Below are 12881 nucleotides of genomic sequence, written 5' to 3'. Positions count from 1 at the left end.
TTCGTTTTTCAAAACCCACTGCCTTTTGTTCTGTTCTGTTCTATCTGAGGACGCTGGGAGTATGTGGATGTGGCCTTTTAGTACTTAGTGAATGATGAAAGGAGTTCAGCAGCTCAGACTGCCAGTTCTCTTGACTTGCCTAAGTTCTTTCGGATGATTTTCCCTGAGGAGATGATCTTAAAATGTATCGTTATCTTTAGTATGGAATTTAAAGTAAGTTAAAATTGTATGTACATAAACCCATCAGTGTAAGAAGTAAAAAACTGGCCTTAGAGAGAAAGTTAGACAATATAGATACTGCCCTGAGAAGGATAACTAACATAGTGAAGGATCTATGTATAAGAAACACTTGAAGGTAATGAGGATAAATTAAGCTTAGTGAGAAGTTGGGAAATATATATGCAGTTTTGAGTACCAATAGTCATAGCTGTGAAATCATCTTTTATATTTAAAAAACAATGTGAATGTATTTTTTACAATCCGTTACTTCATAGTTTTGTTCAGAAAAAATAATATGGAGACGTATGTACCCATTGATCTGACAACAGGAAATCAAGACATGAAGAAAGATAAAAGCAACACAAAGCAAAGGTAAAATAAGATATAATAAAATTAAAATTCCAACAGTATATGCCTAGTGGTAAGCCATTCTCACAGTGAAAAACATAAAGTGTCATATGAGGACTGGATGAGAGTTCTGGAGTTTAGAAAACCTTAGTTTTTTAGGAAGTGGTTCCCAACAAGATAGACAAATTAACACTGGCTGCTGGCTCCTTCCCCCAGACCAACCTTGGATATTCCAAAAAAGTGAGAAAGAGGTTGATGCCTATGAGAAATTAACCAACAACTGAGAAATCACAGGAAGGCAAAAGGTGGTTAGTTCTAGGTATGGATTATGGGTAGAAAATGGCAGCTCAGAGCAGATTGGAGAGAAGAGATTTATGTGCTGTTTTTCTTTATCATGTTCCTCTGTGTGGATCAGTATCCCATCAGAAAAAAATAATGGAGGTGAGAAAGTACTTGAAAATATTATTGACTTCTATTTAAACATGATGGATTGAACCTATATGTTTACTGCTCTTCTTCCTAAACTCCTGCGAAAATGATAGTCATGATAAAGATAAAATGACAAAAGAGATCAAAAAGGAATAAACTCACAAGAGAATGAGAGTTGACACAAAAGCAAGTGGTAGATACCAGTAAAATTTTGGAAGCTTGAAAACAGATGGATAAGTGATTACTTTGTAGAGCAGAAACTGTCAGCCTAAGATGGCAGTGGGTAGAGCCCAGAAGCAGGCTGATTTATCCCCCTAGTTTCGCCCTCCCACACTTACTCCCCTCACCCCCCAAAATTCAGGAATTCAGGATACTAGATACCTCTGAAAGTGGCAGTACAGCTGAGACTGAAATCAGTAAGTTGAAAGTTTGTGTAAGTAGCAATTAGAACCCAGATCTCCTTTCTCACCCCTCACAGCCAAGAGACTGTTTCTTCCTTCATTCCAGTGGACGAGTTCTATTCTAGGATGTGGGGATACCAAGCACAGCTGAGAGTAGATTACTGTACTCAAATCAAAGGGACCCTTGGTCTTCTTCCTCTGCTTGACTTTGAGAAAGCTCACATCCAAAAGCTAAGAAAATTATTCCCTGGGAAACTGACCAGCCACAAGGAAAGATTTACAGATGACAGTTGGGAACACCTCAGCAAAGCCCCAGATTATCTTATGATGAAATCTACCAGTTGACAAACTCCACTAGCGCATGAAGAGCTGTCTCACTGCTGTGGTAGTGGCGATTCTTAAATATGAGCAGACAACCCATGATTATTTGGGGAAATTTTATAGCATAATAGAAACTCAAAAGAATTGAAGAAACTTGGAGAAAATACAGTGCAGGGAGAAGGAAAGTTCAACAACAACCACCACGCACCTGTCATGAGATGATTGGAGAGGTGACAGAAGAAACAGCTAACATTTAGAGAACAAAACATATGGAACATTTGAAGGAAAAAATAGCTTTTGGGAGTTAAATACATAATAGCAGAAATGAAGATTGAGAGAGGAGTTGAAAGATAAAGTTGAGGAAATTTCCCAGAAAGAAAAATGAAAAGATAGAGATAGAAAGTAGGAGAGAAAAGATAAGGGATACGTAGAAAATGAAATAAGATGATAGAAATAAATCCCCAAAATGTCTGCAATCACAATAAATGCAAATGGACTAAACTTTTTTTTTTTGGTGTCAAACTGGATAAAAAGAATAAAATACATGTGTGGAAACAACCTGAAAGGCAAAAGGATACCAATAGATGAAAAGTAAAAGGATGGTTACACATTCTCCTCTAGGTCATACGGAACAGTTACACCACTTTGTGTAAGACCGTAAAACTCGTTTTAACAAATTTTTGAAACTGAGAACTGAATATAGTGAAAGAAAGAAAAAGAGGAAGGAAGGAAGGGGCTTAAACTACTGCATTAACTACGTTTATGTCAACAGATAAAAATTATGTGATATAGGTAACTCAGTGTTTAGAGAAAAATTTGTCGTCATAAAAACATATGAAAAAACAAGAAAGGCTGAAAAATTAGTGATCTAACAATCATTTTAAGAAGTAAGGAGGAAAAAACTGAACAGGATAAACCCAAAGAAAGTTTAAGGAAGTAGATAAAGATTATCAGAAATTAACAAGATAGAAATCAAAGATAAAATAGAGAAAATAGCAAAAGCAATCATTGTCAATAAAATTGACAAACCTTTGACAAAGTCGATCAAGAAAAGGAAGAAGGCACAAATAGACACATAGTGTTGTGACATCGTACAACTCTAAGAAGCACCATTCACAATGTGTTCTCTTTACATGTTGCTTCCTGAAACATGAACCCAGGGGAACCACACTGTGAGTGGTGCACCGTGGAGTGGTGCCAGCCAAAGGCCCTGTGACCAATATTAGATCAGAAAAGGAAAACCAGTACAGATAGATCTGCAATTAAAAAGATAAGAGAAAATTAACTGTTTCATGGAAATGAGCTGGAAACATGAAAATTTTAAGAAAAATATAAACAAAATAGACTCAAGAAGTAGACAAGATGAGCTGTCTTTTAACCGCTAAAGTTGTTGAATTAGTAGCTATGAATCACTACTACCCCCCAACTGATCCTCTTCCCCCCACACAGACCACACATATCAGACCCAGACAGGTTTACTGAGTTTTTAACAGATTTACAAATTCCAGCAAAAATTCAAGCAACAGATAATTCCAATCTTGTACAACTTCTTCTACAGAATAGAAAAAGAGAAAATAGTCCCTAAGTTAATTTATGAGACTCGTTTATACAACTTTCCAAGTCAGTTTCATTCATGACCTAGAAACAAAAACTTCCAAATAAAATATTAACCTACAGATTACAGCAGTGTATAAAAATAGATGATACATCAAGATCAAATGCAGTAGTTTATCTCAGAAATGCAAGATTAGTTCAACTTTAGAAAATCTATCAATATCAATTACTGTTACTAGATTAAAGGAAGAAAAGCATTTGATAGAATTCAATATCTCTTAATGATAAAAACTCATAGCAGACTACTTGATTAAGGGCATTTACCAAAAAGCTAAAGCAAATATCATGTTTAATGGTCAAGTATTAAAGTGTTTCTTTCAAAGTCAGAAAAATGACAAGGATGCTTGCTATTGCCACTTCTCTTTGACATCCTATAATAGATCCTAGGGTAATAACACAAAAAGGAAGGAAAAAAAGGACAAAAAGAAGTGAAAGCTCTAAGCTTTGAAAAAGGAGAAAGAAACTGTAATCATTCATAGATGATGTGATTATCTATAAAGAAAGTACAAAAGAAATTACAAAGTTTTCTAATTAATAAGTGAATTCAGCAAGGCTGCTAGATTAAAATTAGTATATGTAAGTGAATTGCATTTCTCTAGTCCAGCAATAGATTGAAAATGTAATTAAATCTTAGCTACCATTTGTAATAGTAATGAAAAATAAGGTATCTAGAAAAAATTATTTTTAAAATATGTTTGACCTTTATGGAGAAAACTATAAAATTTAATTGAGAGCACAGCAAATTTATATAGAAAAGCAAAGGGCCAAGGATATGTAAGCACTCATTAAGAAAAAGACAATTTGAGCATCTTAATCTACAGCTATCAAAACTATAGTAATTAAAGCAGAGTGATATAGAAACAAGGATAGACAAATAAAAATAAAGAACCAGGGAGAGAGAATTGTCTACATTTTGAGTGATGACAGACTTAGTGTTACAGGTTAGTGAGGGAAAGGATGGGGGTATTCAATATGGGTGCTGCAATAATTGCATATCTTTATGGGGACGGGGAGAAATTGAACCTGCCCTTCAAACCATACCCAAAACTCAAGTGTTTAATAATTTACATATGAATTATAAGACTTGTGAAAGGCAAAACTTTAAAACTGTTAGGAAAAAGTATAAGAGAATTTTGTCATCACTTTGGAGTAAGAAAAGATTTCTTAAAACAACACAAACCATACAGGTAAAGGTAGATAAGTTAGATTAAAGTTGCGAAGTTCTGTTAATCAAGACTTCAAAAAAGTGAAAAGATAGGTCCAAAACAGAAGCTATTTTCAACACATAAAAAAATGACAAAAGATTACTATCCAAAATATGGAAAGAACTCCTAAATATTGTTAAGAAAATGGTAAGCAATTCAGTACAAAAAGCAAAACAAAACAAATGGTATGGATAAACATTTCAGTGAAGAGGAAATTGTTCAAGGTGTTTATAAACCAAATGGAACTCACAAAGTGCTCACAAATTAGCTCAAAGTGCTAATATTAGGTATTAAGAATACCTAATAAAGCTATCTGTAAACAAGTTCAGAGAAATTGTACTTTATATGTCTTTGAATAGAAGTTACCTCCTTACTCATGTGATTAAGTGTCTTTGTTTTATGTACCAGTGGGTATTTTTACACTGAGAAGTACGTGTAAGGATTTACAGAACTCTGTGTTTCTTCTGCCTTATAAAAACGTGGTCTATGGCACAAGTAAATCGTAGGCAGTGATTTTGGATTCTGTTCTTATGAAAAGGTTTTTACAACATTTACAAAGTAGGCAGTTGGCTAATGTATTGCGGAAAGATTTTGGGTTTAATCCTGATGTGGATTGCTGATGGCGGTTTTATAAAGGAGGGTAATATATGAGTATTGAATTTCAGAAAACTGTGTTCCAGGCTCACTCCACCACTAACTTAATTGGATAACATTTCTTCGTCTTTTAAAATTAGATGAGGATTCTTAAGTCCCTTCTAGCTTTAAAATTTCAATGGTAATATCAGTTAGACCTACTTAGCATTTAACTAGACTCTCTCTGTTTCAGATCTGCTTTTCAAAGTGCCTATCAAAAATTGCTTGAAAGGATAGATATTATATTGTATTGTCAAGTACAGAATAAAGACAAACTTCAAGATACAGAGAATGTTAACCATAGCATCTTATTTTCTTTGTCATATTAGACTTTTAAAATATGAAGAGCAAAAAGGCGAAGATGTCACAACATCAGAGAATCAACAAGCTAAAATAGCAGAAAAGGAAACACTGAAATATAAAACATTTAGAGCATTGTCTATACCCTTGAAGTCAGAAAAAACAGAAGAAATTGATGAAGATTACTACCCAGGCATGTTGATTTTTGTTTTCTTTTATGAAAATGGAAAAAAGTTTTCATAGCATTAAATCAAGAAAACAAGTGAAATATATTGAAATACCAGCGTCTACTTTCACAGTACAAGGTTTGGTGCTTCGCTAATTTCATTAGTCATAGCAGTTAGCAGTATCTTCAGATACAAAGCTGGCCTTTTAAAGGGAACATAATCTAAATACTGATCATAATGGTAACAACAGTGATATCACTGCCACCACCAAGAAAATTTGACATTTCTACAGCAATTTACAGTTCACATCACTCTTTCACACGTATCATCTCATTTTTTGTGAAATAAAGGCCCTAAAGAGGGGTCAACCTCTCTGAAGTCCCCACTGCCCCCTGGCTGCGTGGTGGCTTCCTTTGTTGCTCTTGTTTACCAGTGTCCTGATTATTCTTCCACATACCTCCATGTTTTAAGTCTTCCTTCCTTCTCCCTATCCCAAATTCTACCATTTGCAGTATTTAAAATTTTTTTTAACCACAGCTTCCTTTTTTTGTCCAACTCTTCTATATCCTCACCTTTATAAAGGTTACTCTTTGGTCTCCATTCTTGTCTTCACTTCTTCCTGGATCAGCCACTCTTGTTATTGATATCTTCAACTCCATTTTCCCATTTCTTTCCTCTGTACCCAGATTGGCAAAACTTCAAACCTAATCAATGTAATTGTCAATTTTCTCTACTTTAACCCTCGGGTTGGTAAGCTTTTCTGCAGAAAACTTACACAATCACATCGATTGGTTCTTTTTCCTAATTTGTGGTCTCCAGCATCAGTGAGGTGCTCTGTGCTACATGGTTTCATTTGATGTCTCCTTTTAGCTTTCCCTTCCATCATTCATAATATCTGCTTAAACTGTCACAATTTAACTGTAAGCCTCTCTTACTTGATTATGCCTCCTACACTATAAAAAATGAATACTAGAAATAGAGGTAGTCAAACGGAAACATCTAACTTCTCGCTCCCCAGCCCTATCTACAGTACTTGTCCCGGGGAGTAACTGTGCCTCCTCTCCTTTAGGGTCAATCCCACCACCTCAGTTCTGGAGCTCCTCTTCTGCCACATCCTCAGGAACTTAGAGTCCGTCCGTTATCTTCTCTCCCATCTGCTTTTCTACTGGTTCTTTTCTGTCAACACATAAACATGCTACGGGCTTAAGGCTTACGCATCTTAAGCAAAACAAAACAGCCCAGAAACATCTTTAGTTGTGTGTTCCTTTCTTGCAATTACTGCTATAGGATCAGGCTTGAAAAAGTTGCCTCGGCTTCCTGCCTTCACTTCCTTACTTCTAGTTCACTCCTCTGCCTAGATTCTGTCTCCTTCGTTCTGCTGATAAGACTCTTTCCCAGGTCACCAAATACCACTACATTGCTAATTCCTTATAAAAAGAATTCGTTTATAAATAAAATAATCTTTCTTTTACTGGACTGTTCTGTAACATTTTATTATTTGACAACTTATTTCCTTTCTTTTCCCTTGACTTTTGAGGAAAACTACTCTCCTGGCTTTCTTTCTACTTTTTTTCTTTTTTTTTTTATTGAGTTATTGATAGGTTACAATCTTGTGAAATTTCAATTGTACATTAATGTTTGTCATTCGTGTTGTAGGTGCACCACTTCACCCTTTGTGCCCACCCCCCACCCCACCTTTCCCCTGGTATCCACTAAACTGTTCTTGGTCCAAGTTTTAAATTCCTCATATGAGTGGAGTCATGCACAGATTATCTTTCTCTCGCTGGCTTATTTCACTTAACATAATTCCCTCAAGGTCCATCCATGTTATTGCAAATGGAATGATTTTGTTCTGTTTTGCAGCTGAGTAGTATTCCATTGTATATATGTACCACATCTTCTTTATCCATTCGTCTGTTGCTGGACACTTAGGTTGCTTCCACGTCTTGGCTATTGTAAACAGTGCTGCAATAAACATTGGGGTGCACAGGACTTTTGGGATTGCTGACTTCAGGCTCTTTGGATAAATACCCAGTAGTGGGATGGCTGGATCGTATGGTAGTTCTATTTTTAGTTTTTTGGGGAATCTCCATACTGTTTTCCATAGTGGCTGCACCAGTTTGCATTCCCACCAGCAGTGTATGAGGGTTCCTTTTTCTCCGCAACCTCTCCAACATTTGTTGCTATTAGTTTTAGATATTTTTGTCATTCTAACGGGTGTAAGGTGATATCTTAGTGTAGTTTTGATTTGCATTTCCCTGATGATCAGCGATGATGAGCATCTTTTCATGTGCCTATTGGCCATCAGTATATCTTCTTTGGAGAAATGTCTGTTCATGTCTCCAGCCCATTTTTTGATTGGGTTGTTTGATGTTTTGTGGTTGTGAGAGTTCTTTATATATTATGGATATTAAGCCTTTGTCAGATATATGACTTGCAAATATTTTTTCCCAGTTAGTGGGTTGTTTTTTTGTTTCAATCCTGTTTTCATTTGCCTTGAAGAAGCTCTTTAGTCTGATGAAGTCCCATTTGTTTATTCTTTCTATTGTTTCCCTTCTCTGAGAAGGCATGGTGTCCAAAAAGATCCTTTTAATACTGATGTCAAAGAGTGTACTGCCTACGTTTTCTTCCAGAAGGCTTATGGTTTCAGGTCTCACCTTTAGGTCTTTAATCCATTTTGAGTTTATTTTGGTGAATGGTGAAAAAGAATGGTCAATTTTCATTCTTTTACATGTGGCTTTCCAGTTTTCCCAGCACCATTTGTTGAAAAGACTTTCTTTTCTCCATTGTATGCCCTCAGCTCCTTTGTCAAAGATAAGCTGTCCATAGATGTGTGGTTTTATTTCTTGGCTTTCAATTCTGTTCCATTGATCTGTGCACCTGTTTTTGTACCAGTACCATGCTGTTTTGATTACTGTAGCTTTGTAGTATGTTTTGAAGTCAGGGATTGTGATGCCTCCTGTTTTGTTCTTTTTTCTCAGGGTTGCTGTAGCAATTCGGGGTCTTTTGTTGCCCCATATGAATTTTAGGATTCTTTGTTCTAATTCTGTAAAGAATGTCATTGGGATTCTGATTGGGATGGCGTTGAATCTGTAGATCGCTTTAGGTAGAATGGACATTTTAACTATGTTTATTCTTCCAATCCATGTACATGGAATGTCTTTCCATCTCCTTATGTCGTCATCCAATTCTCTCAGAAAGGCCTTGTAATTTTCATTATATAGGTGCTTCACTTCCTTAGTTAAATTTACCCCAAGGTATTTTATTCTTTTTGTTGCGATTGTGAATGGTATTGTATTCTTGAGTTCTTTTTCTGTTGGTTCATTACTGGAGTATAGAAATGCTACTGATTTATGCAAATTGATTTTATACCCTGCAACTTTGCTGTAGTTGTTGATTACTTCTAAGAGTTTTCCAATGGATTCTTTGGGGTTTTCTATATATAAGATCATGTCGTCTGCAAACAGTGAGAGTTTCACTTCTTCATTGCCTATTTGGATTCCTTTTATTCCTTTTTCTTGCCTGATTGCTCTGGCCAGGACCTCCAGTACTATGTTAAATAGGAGTGGTGATAGAGGGCATCCTTGTCTTGTTCCTGTTTTCAGGGGGATGGGGTTCAGTTTTTGCCCATTGAGTTTGATGTTGGCTATGGGTTTGTCGTATATGGCCTTTATTATGTTGAGGTAGTTTCCTTCTATGCCCATTTTGTTCATAGTTTTTATCATAAATGGCTGTTGGATCTTGTCAAATGCCTTCTCTGCATCTATTGAGATGATCATGTGGTTTTTATTCCTCAGTTTGTTGATGTGGTGTATCATGTTGATTGATTTGCGGATGTTGAACCATCCCTGCGTCCCTGGTATGAATCCCACCTGATCCTGATGTATGATTCTTTTGATGAATTGCTGAATTCTGGTTGCCAAAATTTTGTTTAGAATTTTTGCATCTATGTTCATCAGTGATATTGGCCTGTAGTTCTCTTTTTTCATGGTGTCCTTGTCAGGTTTTGGTATCAGCATGATGTTGGCCTTATAGAATGTGTTAGGAAGTGTTCCATCTTCCCTAATTTTTTGGAATAGCTTGAAAAGGATAGGTATTAAATCCTCTCTGAAAGTATGGTAGAATTCCCCAGGAAAGCCATCTGGTCCTGGGGTTTTATTCTTTGGGATGTTTTTGATTGCTGTTTCAATCTCTTTCCTTGTGATTGGTCTGTTCAAATTGTCTGCCTCTTCTTGAGTGAGCTTTGGGAGATTGTAGGAGTCCAAGAATTTATCCATTTACTCTAGGTTATTCATTCTGTTGGCATATAGTTTTTTGTAGTATTCTCTTAGAATCTGTTGTATTTCTGCAGAGTCTGTTAATTCTCCTCGCTCATTTCTGATTTTGTTTATTTGAGCTTTCTCCATTTTTTTCTTTGTAAGTCTGGCTAGGGGTTTGTCAGTTTTATTTATCTTCTCAAAAAAGCAGCTCTTTGTTTCATTGATCCTTTCTACTGCTGTTTTCGTTTCAATAGTATTTATTTCTGCTCTGATTTTTATTATTTCTCGCCTTCTGCTGACTTTGGGCTTCATTTGTTCTTTTTTCTCTAGTTCAGTTAGGTGTGCTTTAAGGTTGCTTATTTGGGATTTTTCTTGTTTGTTAAGATGTGCCTGTATTGTGATGAATTTTCCTCTTAATACAGCTTTTGCTGTATCCCATATGAGTTGGTATGGCATGCTATCATTTTCATTTGTTTCCAGGTATTTTTTTATTTCTTCTTTAATTTCTTCAATGATCCATTGCTTGTTCAGTAGTGTGTTGTTTAGTCTCCACATCTTTGTGCCTTTCTCAGCTTTTTTCTTGTAATTAATTTCTAGCTGTATAGCACTATGATCTGAGAAGATGCTTGTTATTATTTCAATTTTTTTAAATTTGTAGAGGCTTGCCTTGTTTCCCAGCATATGGTCTATCCTAGAGAATGTTCCATGTGCACTTGAGAAGAATGTGTATTCAGCTCTTTCAGGGTGGAGTGATCTATATATGTCTATTACGTCCAATTGTTTTAATTTTTCATTCAGCTCCACTATTTCCTTGTTGATTTTCTGTCTGGATGATCTGTCCATTGATGTGAGTGGGGTGTTGAGGTCCCCTACTATTATTGTGTTGTTTTTAACATCTTCCTTTAGGTCTGTTAATAGTTGCTTTATGAAATCTTGGTGCTCCTGTGTTGGGTGCATAGATATTTATAAGCATTATTTCTTCTTGATGAAGTGTCCCTTTGATCATTATATATTGTCCCTCTGTGTCTCTCTTTACCTGTCTTATTTTGAAATCCACTTGGTCTGATATGAGAATTGCAGCACCTGCCTTTTTTTCCTTGCTATTTGCTTGAAGTATTGTCCTCCACCCCTTCACCCTGAGTCTGTGTTTGTCCTTGGGGCTGAGGTGTGTTTCCTGGAGGCAACAAATTGTTGGATCTTGTTCTTTAGTCCATTTTGCCACTCTTTGTCTTTTTATTGGAGAGTTCAATCCGTTCACATTGAGAGTAATTATTGATGCATGTGGACTTAATGCTGTCAATCTGTCGCTCATTATCTTGTTTTCCTGTGTTTCTTTTCCTGTGTACTTTAGACTACCCATTTAATACTGCAATTTCTTATGCTGGGTTTCTTAGATTTTCCTTATCTATGATTTGTGACTCTCTTCTGTACTTTATTTTAGTGTCTACCTTGAAGTTTGTATTTAGAATCTCGTGTATAATATAGTCTATTCTCTGGTGGTCTCTTACTTACTCGACTAATACTGATTTAGACCCTTTGTTCTTCCCCTCCTAAATAATTATTTTCATTTTTTTTCCAACTTATTAATTTGTAGTTAGAGTGCTAAGATCGTCCTTGCTTTGGTAGTTTCCTTACCTTTACCCTAATGCTATAGTTGAATATTTGCTGTCCTGTTCTGGTTCTATCCATTGGTCTCCCTAGTCTGTGGATTGTGTCCCCTTTCTCCCTTCTTTCTTTTTTCAAGTATGAGAGCCTTCTTGAGGATTTCTTGTAATGGAGGGCTTTTAGTTACAAATTCCCTTAACTTTCGTTTGTCTGGAAGATTTAATTTCTCCCTCATATCTGAAGGAAATTCTTGCTGGATAGAGTATTCTTGGCTGAAGGTTTTTATCCTTTAAAGCTTTGAATATATCACTCCATTCTCTCCTAGCTTGTAGGGTTTCTGTAGAGAAATCTGCTGACAATCTGATAGGGGCTCCTTTATAGGTTATTCTCTTTTTTTTCCTTACTTCCCTGAGTATTCTCTCCTTATCATTCCTATTTGCCAACTTTACTATTATGTGCCTTGCGGTGGGTCTTTTTACATTGACAAATCTAGGAGATCTAAAACCCTCCTCTACACACATTTCTCCGTTGATCCCTAGATTTGGGAAGTTCTCTTCAATAATTTCGTTAAGCACACTTTCTGCTCCATTTTCCTTTTCCATATTCTCGGGAATTCCTATGATCCTTATGTTCTTACTCCTCATTGAATCCATTATCTCTTGGAGATTTTCCTCATTTTTTAAAAATTCTTAGTTCTCTTTCTTCCTCTGTCTGGTGCCATTCAGCCTGTCTGTCCTCGATTATGCTAATTTTCTCCTCTATGTTGTCTACACGGGCATTCAGGGAATCCGTATTCTGTTTTATCTGGTCCGTTGTGTTTTTCATCTCAAGTAATTCTGTTTGATTCTTCTTTATGATTTCAATCTCTTTTGTGAAGTAACTCCAGAACTTGGCTTGTTTCTCTATCTTTCTACCTCATTGAGTTTTTTGATTATAGCTGCTCTGAATTCATTATCACTTAGTTTACCTAATTCCAAGTCCTCAGAACTTAATTCTGTGTTTTTATTGTTTTCCTTCTGGTCTGGGGCTTTTATAAATTGCTGGATGGTAGAGGAGCGGTTTTTTCTCATGGTGGTAGAATTCAGTTGCAGTTACAGCCTGTCGCCACTAGATGGGGGTCGAGAGTGGCGTGTTAGCTCTCCGCCTTCGGGGCAAGATGGCTGTGCCCACTGGCTTTGCTGGGGGGGAGGGGCTGTTACTCACACGCGCTGGTCTGGGTTCAGATCAGTTCTGTTCTCTGGTCTCCCAAGGCCCTTGATTTATAGGGTCCCTGTGGACGGAAGCTTTCCCCCATCAGCGGGTCTCCACTGAATCAGCGGCAGGAGTCCTCAATGATCCCCTGGTCGCGCGGCCCCTCCCCCGCTCCTTCCCGACCGGCAC

The 12881-nt window shown here is 36.6% G+C and overlaps 1 protein-coding gene across 1 annotated transcript in view; it reads left to right on the top strand.

Moving 5' to 3' along the window:
* Positions 1 to 514: 514 nt before the first annotated feature.
* DNAH14 (dynein axonemal heavy chain 14) overlaps positions 515 to 12881 on the top strand; it is a 390346-nt gene continuing 377979 nt past the window's right edge. The window contains exons 1-2 of the mRNA XM_046678097.1: positions 515 to 591; positions 5500 to 5637. Of these exons, the coding sequence (XP_046534053.1) occupies positions 515 to 591; positions 5500 to 5637 (215 nt within the window). The remainder of the gene's footprint in view (positions 592 to 5499; positions 5638 to 12881) is intronic.

Source organism: Equus quagga, chromosome 12, assembly GCF_021613505.1.
Source record: "Equus quagga isolate Etosha38 chromosome 12, UCLA_HA_Equagga_1.0, whole genome shotgun sequence".
NCBI lineage: Eukaryota > Metazoa > Chordata > Mammalia > Perissodactyla > Equidae > Equus > Equus quagga.
This window is presented reverse-complemented; position numbering and strand designations above follow the sequence as displayed.